Source organism: Fistularia commersonii, chromosome 22 (assembly GCF_037954325.1).
Source record: "Fistularia commersonii isolate RoL2024-O1a breed Wild chromosome 22, RoL_Fcom_v1.0, whole genome shotgun sequence".
NCBI lineage: Eukaryota > Metazoa > Chordata > Actinopteri > Syngnathiformes > Fistulariidae > Fistularia > Fistularia commersonii.
Window position 1 is genome coordinate 8,381,450 of NC_141305.1, and position 19,395 is coordinate 8,400,844.

A 19,395-nucleotide genomic window follows, 5' to 3' on the forward strand; every position below is an offset into this window, starting at 1 on the left:
ATGAGAACATAGTTTCTGTATATTTACTATTTAAGCCAGGATATGCTTAGTTCAGCTTCCCACACAATTTCAGACCAGGAAGGAAGAGTTTACCGTAAATAACACAAAAATAAAATGAAAAGTAAGTCTTTATCATTCATCATCTAGTATCTCTTCCTGTAATTATCACTTTCATTGCATCCCTAAACTATCATAATTATTTAATCAATTATAACACTTTATAATACACATACAAACACACACATATTCACACTGGTCGACAAATAAAACAACCATTTGCATGTTTTTGGAGTTTGGAGGAAAATGCTATGTCCTTAAGAGTACGCACTTGGATTACATAATCATTTGTTTATTATGTGTGTTTATTGTACCTGATGGAGGAAGGATTTTGGAAACTACAACTTCTGCAAGCATAAGGTTGGGGTAGAATGAACCCATAAAACTTGGATTTCATTTAAAGCCTATTCATGTTAACAGTGAGAAAGAGGACATCACTTTTACCCCCGTTCAAAACCCATTTGTATTGTGGATCATTTTTGAAAGTGGGATAGTTTGTCTGGAGGAGGCGCTTTGACAAAATCCCTTTCTCTTTGGGGGAACAAAAAAACAGAAGTTAGCAAGCGTATCTTTTCCGGCAAGAAAGATTTAATCCAATGGTCAAAACAAATGCGGGGATAGTCTACTATGATTGGTGTTTTACGTGCATTCCTCTGTCAGATGGAAGCTCCAAATATGTTTTTTTATGCCAACGAGTATATCTGAATTTTTTGCCTCTTCTTAGGTGAAAAAAGTCCAACATAACCTAATATGCAGCTACATATATTTGGTCATCAAATGCAAACTTTCTCCCTGACTTCCATCAACAACCACCTTGATTCACATGGCTGGCTCTGATAGCGTGGTGAAAGGCTCAGAAATGAGCCCTGTATTTTTGCACACTTTGTGCTTGAAGAGAGGAACGCTTTGTTTATTGGAGGTACTAACATTGTGTGGGAGATTAAGAATAAGAATAAGAATAAGAACAACTTTATCTATCCTGAAGGAAATTGTGCCAGAGTTTCGAGTAAAACATAACAATTATAAATAATAGTAGGAAATTGTATAAACAGTAAAAAAAAAAAAAAAGAAAAAAAAAAGGGGGGGGGGAGTTTCTTAACTAAATTGTTACTACAGCAAGAAGAGGTAAATAGAATTAAAAAAAAGTAGAAAATTTAGGAAAAAGAGACGCTAAGGTGAGGAGAAACTCTGGCAGGCAGCTGCCCAAGATAGCGCCGGAAGTTATTTGACCATAATAAGATTGTGACCATAATTAAATGTTAAAGCAAATAGCATTAATTAACTTAGCATTACTCAAGATACTTTAAGAACTTTACAGGTTAATGAGAAAGGACCATCAAAAAAAAAAAAAAAACTGAGTAAGATAATATAACTACCGATAAAGTCACACTTGCTCTCCGTCTAAATACAACAATAAATAATGGTCTGCTGCTGGTCAAGATCTGATGCTGAGAGCACTAATGGCAAAAATGTATTTCTGGAAACTGTGACGCAGTGATTGTGAATTGAAAAAAACTGAAATGATCACTTTTTTTCCAAGTCGACCATCAATCGTAGAAGTGATATATAAGGATAATGCAAAAGTTGGCTTTTCTAACCTGGTTAACCTTAGCTGGCCATCTGTGGAATGAACTGAATTTCAGGATTTGAGCCAAGTCTTTTTTGAGCCAAACCACTTTTACAATATGGGTCTCTTGGTTTTGGAGCCCAAGTCCATTAAATTATACACTGAGGAAAAAAAAAGACAGAAATGCACAGAGATATCTTGGGCATCTTGCGTCCATGTGTTGAGAGAGGAAGAGCTGGTGCTTGCTGATGCCACACACTAGCATGGGGAATACAGCGTCTTGGCGCTGGGGCATCAGGAAGGCGTTAAAAAGTTATAATATCAATTTTAAGATGTGATGACAAAAACAAAGTAGTTACATTTGAGTATTCCATTTAGGTCTGCAATAAATCTTTTCAAATATCACCGAAAATGGTCTTGTATTAAATTGGTCAAGTCGTTCAAAAAGAGTGTTTTGGGCCAAGGCACCAGAGCAGCAAACAGACTTAAAAAACTCAGCATATAGGCTGAGTCTGTGGTTGGCTTTTAGCGCACCGGGTGGTTAAGGATACATTTCTGGAAAAACCCTTCACAAAACACTGGACAACCACAAGAACAGCTTCAACAACTGATTCATACAACTCAAATTTGAAGGGATTGTAAAGTAAATCATTCTTCACGAGTGACTGTTTGCAGATGACATTGTGATCTGTAGTGAGTGCAGAGAACAAGTTGAGGAAAATCTAGAGGTGAAGGTATGCACTGGATAGGGGAAGGATGAAGGTTAGTCGCAGCAAGACAGAGTATGTGTGTGTGTGAATGAAAGGAACCCAGGTGGAACGGTGAGGCTACAGGGAGTGGAGATCAAGAAGTTGGAGGATTTAAGGTACTTGGGGTCAAAATTCCAGAGCGGAGTGTGGAAAAGAGGTAAAGAAAAGGGTTCAAGCAGGTTGGAATGGGTGGAGAAAAGTGTCAGGGGTACTTTGCAATAAAAGACTATCAGCCAGAATGAAAGGAAAGGTGTACAAGACAGTGGTGAGACCAGCGATGCCATATGGACTAGAAACAGTTACAATGACCAAAAGACAGGAGGCAGTGCTGGAGTTCACAGAGAAGAAGATGCTAAGGTTCGCTTTGGGAGTGACCAGGATGGATAGGATCAGGAATGAGTCTATCAGAGGAACAGCACATGCTAGATGTTTTGGAGAGGTCAGAGAAGCCAGACTGAGATGGTTTGGTCATGCACAGAGGAGTGATAGTGAATATATTGGTGGACGGATAGGCAGGAGGTCTAGAGGAAGACCAAAGAGAAGATTTATGGACGTAGCAAGAGTAGATATGAAGTGAGTTGGTGTGGGAGAGGAGGATACAAAGAATAGGGTTAGATGGAGAAGGTAGATTCGCTGTGGCGACCCCTGAAGGGAAAAGCCGAAAGGAGAAGAATTCCTAACTTGGGTCATCAGACTGTAAAATGCATCTGGTACAATGTGACAACAGAGAACTGCACTCAGTTACCTCCTATATTTTCTTGCACTCAATCCATCCATCCATCCATCCATCCATCCATCCATCCATCCATCCATCCATCCATCTTTCCAGCACCCCCCCATCTCTCTATCTGTTATAAAGACCAAGGTTGTGAAAATGACAATCTTGGTTCTTCCAATTGAAATTCCAATATCTGGTGTATCTGCAATCCTTAATCAACCTTGGAGTTAAACATGGCTCCTTTCAAAAATATACCATTCTTTGTTCCAGATCCAGATCACAAATTTGTTTTTTGTTTTTTTACTTAATTTCTATGAAAAATGCTACCTCTTCTAAATTTCTAAACTGAAAATCCACAAGGAGGAATTGGAGATCTTTCGTGGCTTGGTGGTCCTTGTTTATCAATGTTATACTTTACTGTTATACTTAATGAACAGTACTTGACAGAATATATAGACTACATTTCAGCATTTCGTCAACCCTTAGGAATCCAATCAGGATAATTTCCTTTTAACCTTAGGCTTTAAATACTGCTCTGACCTTTTTTTTTTCTTTCTCCAATTTCTGCATGAGAGATTGGGCTGGAGATAGAGTCTGAAAAATGTCCTCATTTCCCCTCCCAAAAGAATAATATTGAGGTGTGAAAGCCTATGTTATAGAACACACATTGCTGCTCTTCATGTTGTAGTTGCAAGGCAATGCCATTCTGTCCTGATTTTACAACAAAATAATCGATGATTTGCGGTAAGTCCATAAATGATTATAGTTCTTCAGCAGGTCTTCCGAGGCTGCTGTGATATAGTGCAGCAAGGCAATCTTTTCAAATTTCATGCAAAAACAAGAATGCTATTTTTCTTCACCGGTCCTGCAGGATCTAGTTACTTTCAGCAGAATGACCTAAGACTCCTGCAGTAATAAGAATACCTCAACTACTCTCACCCACTTGTGGTTAGATGACTGCTGTGCTCCTATCAAAGGCCATCTTGAAAAGATAATGTATACTTTGTTCCTTGTGGGCCTTCAGTGTTTCACTTATTTTTTCTCATGGAAATGCACAAGTCTTTTTAGTTCAGCTGTTATCATCAATCAGGCAATTTTATCTCAGTAGACACAATAATACAATTAGGTAAAACTTAAGAAATGGATTCCTGCGTTACCTTAACCCTCCGGAACTGCCTTATGGTGGACCAGAAATTACCAAAAACCTGTTTGTTTGATCACAAATAGGTTTGGGGGATACCGGCTAGTTGGCCTCAGAGTCCCCTATCTTCCCCTAGAAGGTGCAGTATCCTCGCTTACCATTGGAGCCAACTCACCACCAGATGGTGATCAGTTGACAGCTCTGCGCCTCTCATCGCCCTGTGCATCCCAGACATGCAGCTGCAACTCCAATGAACTCCAATTTACACCTGGAAAAATATTTGCGCACACCCGCACAGCACATCTCACTCGGAGTAGCTCCAGGGTGGAAGAAAGTCCAACCCCACACAAGGAGACGAGTTCAGGGCCCAAACTGTGCATCGGGATGAGTCCAACTATATCTAGCAAGAAGCTCTCTGCATTGCTAACCTTCTCCACCAGAGAGGTGACACCCCATAGTCCTAGCGCTAGCTGCAGTCCAGGATTGGACCACTAAGGTTCCTGCCTTTGGCCACCTCTCACTGGGCATGACTCCTCTTTCGCGAGTTGACCCCATGGGAAATGGGACCTATGTTGTCTCTTGAGGCTGAGCCTAGCTGAGCCCCCTGGGTGCAGATCTGGCCATCAGCCACTAGCGGAGGGCTGCAGTGACTCGTTTCCAGGCGAGGGAAAACGAGGTCCACGGTTTTAATCTTCTTTGGGGGTTTTCTGAACTGCACTTTGTCAAGTCCGTCACTGCCTGTGTGCCCTGGGTGACCTTCCGAGGGCCCGAAGCCCACGACAACTGATCAATGGGACATGCAAACCAATCAAACATGAAAAAATGGTGGCTCAATGTGAGGTATGTGGGGGTGAAAGATTGAAAAAAAAAAAACTAGCACGGCTAGCCCAAACTAATGGACAATCGGGACCATAGGAGTGGCTACAAAGTTGATACGAAAACAAAGTTCTTCCTTAAACTTTTAAAGCTCCATACTTCCCTCAGAAACAACTAAGCGTCATCCTCAACATACTGCGAACCCTTCAGAGGCCGAAAGCCTTCAGCAGCCTCTTGTTGCCGAGCTTGTTGTTTTAAATAACAGAGAGGAAGAGCTCTCGGCAGGCTGAGCTGATGCACAGTGGCCTCTGTAAGAGCTGTGTCAAAGAGGCATTGTGGAATTGACGTCCAAAAATATGTTCTAAAGTTTGTTTTGCCGTCAAACATCATTTGGTTCAACATTTCATTATATTACAGTATTTTACACATTAACTTCTCATTCATAGCTCGACTACCGAGCCATGACCAAGTAAAGCAAAGCCTGTTACCTCTGCTTAAAGAAAAAAAAAAAAAACCTGATTGCAGTTTCTGTTCCATTTCATTTTTGTTGTAGTTGGAGATGAACCCAGCGCAGCTTTGCTTCCTCTCTGTCTTGTCTTGGATTCATTTTGTGTAAAAGTGATTTGTCCAGCTGGCCGGTGAACTGACCCGCTTCCTCCTCTCACGGCGCAGACGAGGAAGGTGAGTGACATTAATTGCCGGCTGTCTGCTCCTCACCTCTCAGGGCTGACTTGGCTGGATCTTTGAGCCTGTTTCAAATGAGCAGGACAGCATGTTAATGTGAACCGAGAGGAAGCCGCAGATCAGATATCCTCCTCGTGTGCTGGTCAAACGCGGGATACAAGAGTGACATTCTCTCCAGAGACATACCTTCTAACTTAACCCTTTGCTCGATATTCTGGGATTTGAGAGGAAAATAATGATGGAAAAGCTACTGCCAAGTAAGGTAAATAAATAAGTACATCTGTTAATATTATGAATTGATAAACAATGGGGTAGCTTACACATTTCCTGGAAAACATTTACAATATTCAAATATCAGAATAAATGGATTATGTCTGCTTCGCAAATTGTATGCTAACTTTAATGCAATTTAAGTTTAAAGAAGGTTGGGATGTTACCATCAGGACACATGATGCAAACATTATATGTGTCTTTTACCACCTAGATATCCCCACAGGATTAGATTTTTATTTTATTTAAAAATTTTTTCTGCAGTTTTTCCCTTGGATTTTAATACAGGGTTTTTTCCACCATATATCCCAACATGTCCAGCAAAGTCAGTATTATACTCAAAAAGCCACTAGTTTTCTATTAAGAGACAACACGTCATCATTGTTCTGACTCCATAGCTAACCTTGCAGGGAATTTAATAAAAATAGAGCATTAAGCAGCACAGCGGGGGGAACACGAACACTGAATAATAGATAGGTTGTGCACAATCAGTTAATGTGTCATTATTTCAGGAATTACTGCAACTAGACATTTGAACTTACTGGATGCAATGCTGCTAAGAAAAAGTCAAATAAATAGTTCTTCAGCACTTTTTGCCCAAATATTGCGCAACCCAATATCAAGAGATCAAAATCACTAATTTTATTTTCAGCTGAAAAGAATGAGGCTCATCTATAACATGTTAGGGGGAACTCGAGCACAGCTGCTCTACTTAGTGGACAGATGTGGTACTGCAGCGCGGTTTCAGCCCCTCGTCTGCAATTTTTAAACCAAGCATCTTTTATCTTAGGGAAACTTATTTTTTCAACCCATCGGTGGTGCTGGAAAGAAATCAGTCGAGTCAGATGAATGAAGTCCAGTAACTGAATTTTCAATAAGATACAGACTCTCAGCACAGTGTATCAATCTGACCGACATAAAATGTGCAAGTAGGCAAAAAAGGTACTCAGAAGAGAGATATGGAAGTGTGTGTGAGTGTGTGTGTGTGTGTTTCTTTTGCGTATTACAGTTTGCTTAACGAATTCATCCGTCAGTTGGCTTTGTCTTCATATATTAGGATGAATATCTTAAACTCAGTGTGCAGGTTGCAGCCTTGGTTACCATGATGATATCCTGATGTGAACCTTTGGATTCCTCTGGGGCTCCAGTAACTTCGTTTTTGTAAACCTATTGAAATAAAAATAATTAGTGTTCATTTGAAAATGCAGTCCAATGGCTATTTCTACTCTGGAATACTTAAATAAACACAACTTGTTACTGCATTTAAAGTTGAGGTACTTATAGAAAAGAAAGATGCCCCCGTGAAGAAAAAAACAGTTGCTTGACAGCTTAAAAGTTACAGTAGACTGTAAGGTCTTTCTCCTCACCCCGACCAGCCTGGCAGACCTCCACAGTGTCACAAGTTATGATGTGAAGTCCAAATGTCCTCAAATGATAAAAAAAACAAACATTTTTTTTGATGGTTACTTTCAATTTTGCATGTAAATACATTAAAAAGCACCAAGGAGACTGGCACAAATCTGGCAGGCTATCTATCTGGCTGATAATCTATGTGTGCGTGTGTGTGCTGTTCTATCTGTTTATATATGATGTGCTATTTCAAGAATGTTGCATAACTTTCCAGAAATGTATAATACCACAGCAAACGAAACCAAAAGCCTAGCAAAAACAACCCGCTTTACATCTCCATGTAAAGAAACTGTGAAAGTGGAAGCACAACAGTTACTGTCAAACAGTTTTGTAGGCTTACCGTTTCTAAAATGTATTTTCAAGCATGTGAATAACCTCGCTCTTGAAATTCTCTGCTGACGGTTAAACTAAACAAAATGGTGAAGTCAGAAGCCCGGGTGCAACAAGCAGTAACTGCAGACCAGCGAAATGCAGAAAACAACATTCAGTCAATAGAAGCTGACGCAGGCATACGTATAAACATTTATAGATCTTGAGTTTTTTTTTAACATATTTGCAAAAGAATAGATGAAGCTGAAACTTAACTGTTATACTATTGTACTACTATCTTTTCAAACTTTGTTTTAATATTAAAGGCCTGCCCGGGGACAGGGGTTGTAAATTAGCTCGAAGCCCGTATGCGTGACATCTGGTTTTAATTTCAAATTAAATAATATTTAATGCACCCGTCCCTGTTCAAATATATGTGGATATTTATATTGTTATATAAATTTGTCTGCTACATATTTTGACAGAAACGATCAATTTTGATTTACAATTTTTTTTACATTATTTTTTTTATTTTTTTTATGTTTTTCCTCATATATCTGACACTCCAGTTTCATTAGTTATTTTTCCCATACATATCACCCCTGGACTCGAACGTGCTATGCTATCTTGCAGGATATAAACTTCCTTTCTTCAGGACCACAGCTGCAATCGCACACTCGGAATATAATCACAAATACAAACATGTTCAATTTCTTTTTTTTTTTTCTTTTTTTTTTATTTCAAGGACCTTTGCTTCATACAAAATGTTTAATGTAGAAACAACTGCAGAATTCAAAGTCTGGCCAAGAAAAATAAATCAGGCAAACAAACATTTCACTGCATCCCAAGACCCAAATAAAGGAATATCACACGTCTCCTGAACGGTTGGGAACAATTAAAAATGTTAAATACTGTATTTTTTTTCTTTATATTATTATAAATTAGTCTTTTTCAACAAACCGTATAGTTTATATCAAATATTAAAAATCAAAGGAACATATGGTATCTAAAAGTACTAAGTTTTCTACATGCACATACATTGTTAGAGCATGCAAACGTTTGTCTTTTCTAATAAAAAGCCACATCTACACTGCCAGGGGTCTGCAGAGAATTAGTCATAATGTCGGTTCACACCTGAACAGATTACTTTCATAGAGAAGCCCAATAGTTCAAGAATGTGTTGAAATCTCCGAAGATAATTCTTTTCTTTTTTTTCGCCATCACAAGATAAAACCTTTAAAGTAACAGTGGGTGAAAACCGTTTTCCCTGACATAAAAAAAAAAAATTGTCTTTTTTTTTTTTTTAAGGATGACCCAAATAAAAATGCACCTCCTGGGGGTTTCGAGTTGATATTGTTGACGCGGGTAAATGTTGTGCATGCAAATATACATGTAAAGTTGCTGTATTTTATCTGTTTACACTTTGTGCCTTTATGCATTTTTGTTAATTATTTTTCTCTTCATTGCATTTTGTACAAAAAAAAAAAAACAACACAAAACAAACAAACAAAAACATTTGGTCACAATCATGCTGAAGCCTAAATCTTAAGAGCCCAGCATATAAAGCTACGGAATGGATGGAGAAATGTTTTTTTTTTTTTCTTGTTTGCATAGCCCAACTCCCATGTCTCTGGCTCACATCTGCAGTGTGTGTTACCGCGGCAACACAAGGCCCTGCTACCAGCTGAGGATCGGCCCTCGGAGCAACTCAGGTATACATTCACGACGAAGTACTGCTACAAAAGTAAAAAAAAAAAAAATAAAAATAGATGATGCAGATTTCTATGATGTAGAAGCACTGATCAGAACTGGATGGAAGTCATTCTGATTTTGGAGGATGTTGTCAAGCAGGTTGCATATCGCACATATACGCAGATACACCATGTCTGATGCTGACTGAAACGTGTGTTTGCGAAAAAGTGAGGGTGTAAATACACCAGTGCCGTCATATCTATGGAAGCCCGAGCAGGACTTCTTTGGTGTTTTTTTAATTTTTTTAAATTTTTTTTATAATATTTTCATTTATATTATTATTAAAGAACATCAAGGGAAACGCTTACTGAAATTCCCTGGTAACAAACCTGCGATTTCCCAAGGTAACGCCACCATACTGCTCAATATTGACAGGACAAAGTCTTAATGTATTACCTTAAATGAGGAATATCAATAAGCATGTAGCCCACTAATGTGCACGCAGATAATATACACTTTTTATACAACACCACACACTATAATATATTCTGTTCAAAGTGTGCACCTAAGTTTATATTATCTGTAACAGCAAGGGATAAAACTATATCACGTCCTTCGTCTGCAGACAACGTCCGAAAAGATACATGATCGGTAAACTTTATCCTATTCTGACATTAGAAAAGTAAAATGCCCTACAATTATTCGTCTATTGATCATTTTTCTCCAAATCACGATTATGGTCTTACACCAGGAAGATAAAGTTTTGTTATGATGAGAGCTACATCGAGTTTTGGAATAGAAAAAAAAAACTTTTTGAGAATATGTTATCAAAAACCGAGAAAACAAATAAACTCTCAGCGGGCCTTAGTTTAGTCAGATGTCAACCTCTGATTCAGATTTGACCGATTTCATCTGTTCATCTGATTTATTCTCACATAAATGGAAAGGATTTGTCACTGAAAAATTCCTTCAAAATGAGCTTTTAATGTCATATCCATAGAGATTTCCTGCTCTTTCTGGCATAGAGCCGGTTGCATTTGCTGTCAATCAAGTATACATTCTGACATATTGTAGCTGCTGTGTCCAAAGTCCCGAAAAATGCAAAAAGACCCTTGTTGCTGCAACCACATTCTGCAAGAACCACAGATTTACAGGTTTGCAATGTTGACTTTTGAATTTATCGATGTGTTGAGAAGGTGCCTTAGAGGAAATTACATATTGGTCTTGATTGGTCTGTGAAAAAACACATATTTGTGTACTTTATGTGAACAGCACATTTTAAGTGACATTGTCTAATAAACCAGATTTCTTAAAAAAAAAAAAGAGACTGTAGTTAACACGACAGCTTTTTGGGGCATTATCCAGAAAAAACAAAATTTTGAAGAAGTGATCATTCTAGCTACAAAAGTTGTGTTGCATCACATTGTGATTATTTTATTGTTTATTGTCAATTTCTGTTTCAGTATTTTTTTTTTTTTTTTTGCTGTTTGTCTGATGGAGCCTGATGGAATAAAAGTCAACCAGCCATCATTTCATCATGTAACATGATTGTAGGGGAAGACGAGCTAACTCCCCGCTAAGCACAGGAGTAACGTTTTCCCCAGCCCTGGTTGTCTTTCCTTACCAAAACCCAAAATAATGTAAACAGCTCATTATCTTTAGTGCTCACTGTGTATACAAGTGTCATACACGGTCACATCGGTGCTGGAGCCAATCCCAGCTGCCTAATCCTTCCAGTTGGCATCAAATCGCAGTGTCACAAACAGGGACATACAAGCGTTCATTATGTCTTTCACAACTCAGGCAATTTAGTATCTTTAATAAATCTGCTGCATTTCTGCATTCCTCAGACAAAAAAAAAAAAAAGAAAAAAAAAAAGTTACTCCACACAATGATGTAAAATTGTAAAATGGTAAAATTTAAGCCTAGGTAGATATTTGTCTGGATGTAATCATCTTGACTAAATGGAAAAAAAAAAAAAGTGTAGCTAAAACTTTCTGTCATCCTGAACAAGGTTCATTAACTCATCCATGTCAAAGAATTTGCAAGTTATACATATTCCTTTATTGGGTCAGATGGAAGCTAACAAGGCCTCCTGCTCCATGACGTATCCTTAACACGACAAGTTTCTTATTATTGACTCTTTGTATTATTTAGACAGTGAGATCTTACATTGTTTTTCTTTTTATTCATCTATTAATGTTTTTCATTCTTAGTCAGATGTCTGAGTGTAGCTCCTTTTCTGATATACTTCACCGTGCCAAGTGTTGAGATAGCCGGACTGTGTATCTGAGAGCTAATGTTGCAGTAAATATGGATGGATTACTTTCCTCGCTTTTTGCTTGTCTAACATAGAGAAGTGAATCACGATGATATGAACTGAAATATAGCAGCTTCCGCGCAAATGTTTAAGAACGTGTGTGTGCCGCTACGTCTGTTGGCTCAGAAATTATATTGACGATTTGAATTTATTTTTAATATTTTGTCGTAAATGTACCAGGAATTCCAGAGGGTGTAGAACGATTATGATCTTAGCAATTGAATAAATACATAAATAAATATAGAACCCGCCAGCCGATGCTTTTCAGTGTTAGTTGGAGGCCATTCTGCCCGATCGATGCTGTATGCGTGTGGTAACTTTTGAAAATTAAAAGTTTATTATCATTCTTTCTCAGTACTGCATAACATGAAGCATTTGGCAGTTTACCGACATGTAATAGACTCTCGTTCCATTTGACGTCAATCACAGTGGATCGCTTCACCGAAAAACAAAACAACACTTTTGAGAAGTTTAGATGTGCAGCATACATGACCAGCGTACTGTTAAAAACGGGGTGGAGGAAATAACCTTTTTTTTGTTCCAGTGTTAATAAATATGGAATTAGACTGAATTTAGAGTTTACCTCATAAATTCCAATAACCATCAGATCCCAAACCAATGTAAGGCAACCTCTTGTTAAATGTCAGGATTATCCTCAGACTTATAACACCATAAACCACTTTACAGATAATTGGGCTATCCCTATCCCTTGTATATTCAATATATCATCTTATTTTTGACTTTTGAATGTTGTCAGATATTCTTCTCCTGATCCCCACATATCTTCACACAGTTAATGCTTGGAGTCTGATTTTAGTGTGTGTTTGCATCCACTTTAGAATCCTTACATTTGATGTTTTTAATATTTAAATGAATGGTTTTCAGTGATCCCTCAACCCCTATGGTAGGAGCTTAGATACAACCAGTTTTCCCAGTTCCACAGGGTATGGTGGAGTACCAATTTGACAGAATGACCACTTTAACACACACACACACACACACACACACACACACACACACACAAAAACTAACGCCACACGTACACACTGGGCCTTGCTGGACCCAATAATCCACGAGGAGTCAGAATGGATCTATGCTACAATGGGCCCTTAATCAAAAAGTGATAAAGATACCCCAAACCCCAGTCCTCAAAATGAAACTCAAGGCAATACAGGAGCTTTTGAGGCTCTCTTTGTGACATCCTTACTCTTAAGTACTGACAAAAAAGTAAGTCCACAAAATTGTGGCAGCACATATCTGACCACCTCTATAATTTAAACATGCACATTGTGTTACTGGTGTTGTTATATTTCTGCAGTTTTCATAGCTGTTAAATGCTCACATAGCGTCTGACCTGCCATTTTTTTTTTAACACAAACATCTTTATCTTCCTAAGATAAGGCTTTCTTGATGTGTTTTCCAGCAGAGCTACATACAAGACTGAACCGAACTTCTTTGCAAGTGTGGATGCATCTTATAAACAGTAGACATTGCATCCTTTTCTACAGTATATCTAAAAAGATAGGCACTTTGTCTTAAAACACCGCAAAGAAGTGAGTAAGAAACGTTAAACCTGAAACAATGACAAACCATAAGCAGTACAGTAAATCAGGCCTTAGTTTTTTTTTTCTTTTTTTCATGTCAAAAAAAATGTTCACAATGAAAAATAACATCCACAAGTGAATTTCCCTCAAGCACAAATTGGCCACTCAGATAATCTGACCAGCATCAGTTTGCCCTCTTGTGAAGTTTGCATGAAACAAAACCAAAAAAAACATGAAGTATCATAAAGGTCCGATCATGGAATGGTAGAGTCCTCAACAAAAAAACAGCTATTTTTATCCATGCCATAACATCTTTGAGATTTTTTTTCATCATTTCTATCTTCTGCAAGTTATTTCTATGACTTGCAGACATTTTTTTTGTTGAACCTGCCATACTGACTCTCAAACGTTTTCACTGGCTGTTACTTGTGCTGATGATCTGACCAATTTGTGGAAGAAGGCGCAAAGAGTCAATTCAAGAAGTGACTGAGGGTGGACTTTTCTCCGCTTTGCAATGGATGGAATTAGTGCGTTGGATAAACAGTGTACTTGATTAGTGCATTGTTCACGTACCTAATCCCTGAACAACAGTATCATCACTTATATTAAATTATAAAGGTCATGTGACTCCTTTCCCATGGATAGTATGGTAAGTTGGCTGTTTTTGGTGTCAAAGCCAGACGAAGATCGGTATGTTTTTGCATCCTCGCGTGTCCACTGAAGGGTCTTCTCTGTCTGATGCTTTGGTCGGTGAATGTGTGTTTTGAATTCGGGGCTATGCTAGCTCTCGGCTGGCCCGCACTCAGCTGACTACCATACTAAAATAAGCTTGGCATGTGACAGGGGTTGTGCGCGTTAATCGAAGCGGAGCAAATGTGAAAATAAACCTCGGTGTCACGATGTCATTGTTGCCAATCAGAGAGGAGCCGATGAATACCCATCATATGACCAGTACAGGGAATAAAGAAAGTACTCTTTTACTCTAGTGAAAAGTGAATGTGTGTTTGTTTGGGGCGGGAGGGGGGGCTGGATTATTTATGTTGTCTGGTCCAATGTTGTGCCTACTCACTGGCTAAATAAGCAACTGTTGAAAGATAGTTTTGATTGATTGTAAAGCTCAGCTTATGCTTTTATCCAGCAATCTATGACCATTAAACCAATATCTGCATAAATGTGGGACATGCAGGCAGTGGACTGGTTTTCTGTTCAAACCTGCAGTCTATCTATGATCCAGGCAGTGTTTACTAATGTTGAAAAATAAAAAATGTTGGAAGCACTTTCTGAAAATAATTTTGCTTTAGTTGGAGACTAACAGCCTTTAGAGTGACTAGAGGTATTGGCTGAAGGTGTAAAAATAGTACTGTTGTTTGGTGGAGTAACACTTATTTGGTCTAATGAAGGAAACGAATGGCTTTCATCGGAAAGAAAGGGAACAACAGTAGATGATGTGTCTCACCCATAAACCACGTGCTGGTTGGACCGCATCGGTGCACAGAAGACTTGGGCCGAATATTGGTAAGCAGAAATAACTACGCTGGAAATCCCTGAAATACTTCCCCCGAGTACTTTTACGTAGACATGGGTAATTGAGCCGCCGTAACAGTCTCACATTGGTCACACGCTTCTATCCTAAACTTGGGTCGGTTGCAGGAAGTGTTATCTCTGTTAGTCATTTGGACCTTTTGTGATTCTGCACTGAGGTTTGGGGGTCAATATGGCTGCTTCAACAAAACACTCAAATACTAAACAGTCAAACTACAGTCACTGTAACTGCATTGTTTAAGTCATCGGCAAAAGGTCCGCTTTCGTATTTTATTTCGTTTCTTGCCCTTCGATAAAGATTACCCTTTTTTTGGTTCTCTTGAACGTGTCATCCACCTCCATCCGCCTCGGGCTTTCACCTTCTACTTTTCAAGCCAAAGCTCTCCCAGATGAGATCAAGCACAGCATTATGCACACACAGTGACAATGTACTGAAGCCTTCAAAGAAGATGATAAAACTCATCGCAATTTCTCCAAAATGCATTAAAAAGGCGGGTTTAAAGCCATGCTAGCACCATTCATCCTCCTCGGCCTCCTGGTAATACCTGTGCGCCCTGACACCGGAGCCCGGGCTGCCCCAGAAGCTGAAGTGGCACCCGTTGGGCACTCCAAGGTTCTGCTGTGGAGCGGGAAGCAAGGTTCCCATCATGCGAGGCAGTGCAGTCCGAGACGAGTGTCCGACACAGGGTCCGGGCCACGGTGAGGCGGCATCCTGGAAGACGTCCAGCTGGTCCCGGAGGCTGCTGTAAGGACTGGGAAGGGCCTCGCCACGGGGCTGACCCAAGAAAGGCTCGGAGCTGATACGAGTCACAGGGCAGGGTATGTGGCGGGAGCCGCTGTGCCGGAGGGCAACGTGCTCCGACAGACCGCGACTCAGCCGCCCGGGACTCAGAGAGGCCTGGCTGGACACAAAGTACACAGGAGAGGAATTGGCAGTCTTGTAGGCCACCCCGGGCCTTGGTGTGAGGGGGGTCTGGGGAAGCTGCCGGCGTCCGCCGCGGGCTGGCGTGATAGAACTGGAGCTCAGTGTCACAGGGCTGCCTTTAACCCAACCACTGCCCTAGATGAAAATTGGACAAGCAGGTTGAAACAATAGAACGATGACGTGTACGAGAGGAGGCGGCGTCACGGGAAGGGAAAGGGAAAGGAGCGGAAAGCAAAGGAAAGAACAGGGAAAGGAAATATGATGACATGGAAAATGGCCGGACAACAGGGACAGACAGAGAAAGACAGAAGGAGAGAATAAGCGCCGGCAGAAATGTAGTGCCGGGCAGACAGAATGGATGGGTAATGATGAAAAGAGAAAGTGGGAAAAGAATTGAAAGGCCATGAGTGGCTGCACTAAAGTCAGAAAGAGAAGAAAGTGGCAATAGTACCGTTCACATCCGGCTTATTTCGTACTTGCCTACACTCGTCCGTTTTGATTTTGAAATGCAACCAAAAGCCTGAATTATTTGTATTTTGGTGTTTCTACTGAACTCTACTTGCTGCTTCATATCAAATTCTGTAGTTATGTGCGAGACTTTTCCCGATATTCTGGTCATCATCAGCTGAGCATGCTGAATTTGTGAGACACAATGTTTCTTTTACTTTTAATGGTTGATATAATGTATTTATACGTATGGCATCCGGTCCCAGAAGTTTGCTGACACTGCAAATAATTATCAGGCGACCACATTTAATCGAATGCATAAATAAAAGCGGTGCATCAAAATATCATGAATGTACATTTATCTGTTATTGAAGCCTGTTTATCCACAAAACCACTCGGTTTCCGTAAAAGATGTTCTCAAATTCTCCCCAATGTAGTGTGCACTTCCTGAACCGTGTGCTCGCTGACCTTGCCAATCACCTGATATTTCAAATAACATCTGTTTGAAAGATAAAAATCCCAAAATGTTGTCTCACATTCCCACCATCAGGAGATGTAGGTGCATTCTTTTACCCGTTTATTGTGATACTGTAGGGGTCGCAATAATGTACCGATTGCTTCAGCCGACAAAGTGACGAAGTAGATTGAGTGCAAAAAAAAAAAAAACAAAAACCTCAAGCCTCCCGGCCTTATTCTGCATGCTCGAGGCTTCCCACCTGCTTGTTGCTGCTGTCCTGGCTGTCGCTGGGAGACACAGCACAGCTGGTTGTGGCAGACTTGGTGTGGCAGTGGTCTCTGCTGCAGTAGCGGTCACAGGAATAGTAACGCTGCTTGTCTGCCGAAGAGTGGTGGTGCTTCCTCTCGTGGGAGCGTCCCCGATCGTGGGCTCGCTCCCGGGGGGCGGCGGCCGGATCGGGCGCCACCTCTCCTAATGCAACTACCAGAGAGAAAAACATGAAAAGTACCTCTGTACTTCGGCCTCGGTAAACGGGTAACAAAAAAAAAAAAAAACTGTGCAATATTTCATTTCACTGTGCAATATTCAGAACTGTGCAATATTTCATTTCACTACACTACAATTTTTCCTTTTATCATACTATTGTGCACTCCTTACCTCACTTGTTACTAAGGCACTTATAGTTTTATCCCTTGTTTACTAAGACACTTTATATACTGCTCAAAAAAATAAAGGGAACACTTGAACAACACAATGTAACTCCAAGTCAATCACACTTCTGTGAAATCATAGTGTCCACTCAGGAAGCAACACAGATTCATTTTGACTTGTTTTCAGGACATTACATCAAAGTTGGATCAGCCTGGAGTTTGTTTTTACACTTTAATTTTGAGTGTGATTCCTAATCCAGACCTCCATGGGTTGATACAATTGATTTCCATTGATCATTTTTGTGTGATTTTGTTGTCAGCGCATTCAACTGTGTAAAGAGCAAAGTATTTCCTAAGAATATTTCATTCATTTAGATCTAGGATGTGTTTTTTAAGTGTTCCCTTTATTTTTTTGAGCAGTGTAGTTTCACTGAGACACTTTATAGTTTATTTTTATTTCTAATTCTGCCTTTTTCTTTTTATTATTTATTACTGTTATACTTTCTGTAACTCTGGCACAACAATTTCCTTCGGGATTAATAAAATTGTTCTTATCTTATCTTAAAAGGGCCGGGGATCAAGGATGTAGGTTGTGCGTGTTTGGTGACACGCAAAGGCTACCCACCCAAAGGCGTGTCCAAAGACCTTTGCCTCTTTTCTCTGTCTCTGTCTTTCTCTCGATCGCGGTCTCTGCGATGGTGGCAGCGGTGGTGGTGGTGATGGTGGTGGGGTCTGTCCTGGCTGGGCTTCTCCAGGGTGTAGTCCCTCACGTTGACCTCCTGGGAGCGCTGCGGGGCTACACTCGAGGCCGATCGCTTCATAGGGCTGGCGTCGGGGACAGACTGAGAGAACCACAGAACCCGGCTGAGAAATGCGACGGTTTGGTGATTTTAATTACTCTCTACCTTGTTGACACCTGAAGATACCATGATTCATATTTATCGTGATTTTTTTTTTTTTCTCTGCTGGATGTAGATTTCACAAGCTGTCTCAATGGACCGTCATTCCACATGAAACATGGAAAATAGAAAAGGGGTTTTCAGCTTGAGGCAGCTGAGACATATTTTTATTTTAATCACCAATTCAGGGATGGCTGTTCAAAAGACAGCTTTACATTTGACCTTCTCTGAGGATATTTTTGATGCCGTTAGTCTCTTAACCATCCGTTCATCGTCTACCGCCTATCCTACTTTGGGTCACGGGATGCCGTGGATCTAGCACTGGTTCCAGGGTGCGCCCTGGACTGGTCACCAGTCAATTGCAAGGCAAACATATACAGACAGACAACCATTCACTCTCTCATTCCCACACCTGGGCAATTTTCCCAATCATGTTTTTTTTCCCTGCTGTGTGTTTTCGGACTGTGGAGGAAACCGGCGAAAACACGAGGGGAACACGCAAACTCCACACAGAAAGGTCCCCTGTCAGAATTGAAATCAGGGTCCTCCATGCGTGCCTTTCTTACTGGATCTCATCTATATTTTTTTCCCGGAAATTGAGATCACTGTATTGCTACTTTGATATAATTACACGGCACATTTTTTTGAATATTTTTTTTTATATTAGGATTTTTTTTTTACTTTCTTTGTCAAGCTAGTTATCTGTTATGATTATGATATAGCTGGGTGATAAGATGCAAAACAAATCCAAACAAATAATAGATATTATATTGCATGTCGGTGTGAACGTACAGTGAGATGGGTCCCAGGAGAGTGACGAGAGTGACTCCACTGTGGGGCAGAACAACCACATTGAAAGTGAAAACAGCAGAGAAAGGGATAAAATATTAGGTAAGATCTGCAACACCAACTTTAGACATTATGAGATATAAAAGACTCTTTGGATCCGATTATCACTATTATCAGGCATGATCGTGAGAAAAGGCTTTATGAATGTAAAATACCAAAGTCTGAGTCACACCTTCAGGTTAGAATATAGTAATCTAAACAGAGAAAATCCTGGGTTGTTATATTTGGGCTGCATTATTGCTATATGAGAAATAATTACAAATAAGCCCAAGTCATTTCATCACAATAGAATTGAATTTAGTGATTATAATTAAATGGTTGACTTTGAATTGTGCTTATTCATGAAAGC

General features: G+C 39.9%; 1 protein-coding gene across 1 annotated transcript in view; it reads right to left on the reverse strand.

Moving 5' to 3' along the window:
• Positions 1-8,426: 8,426 nt before the first annotated feature.
• cacna1ba (calcium channel, voltage-dependent, N type, alpha 1B subunit, a) overlaps positions 8,427-19,395 on the reverse strand; it is a 135,273-nt gene continuing 124,304 nt past the window's right edge. The window contains exons 46-49 of the mRNA XM_086169216.1: positions 18,990-19,028; positions 17,924-18,140; positions 16,908-17,128; positions 8,427-15,879 (exon numbers count right to left, since the gene is read on the reverse strand). Of these exons, the coding sequence (XP_086025342.1) occupies positions 15,328-15,879; positions 16,908-17,128; positions 17,924-18,140; positions 18,990-19,028 (1,029 nt within the window). The 3' untranslated portion in view covers positions 8,427-15,327. The remainder of the gene's footprint in view (positions 15,880-16,907; positions 17,129-17,923; positions 18,141-18,989; positions 19,029-19,395) is intronic.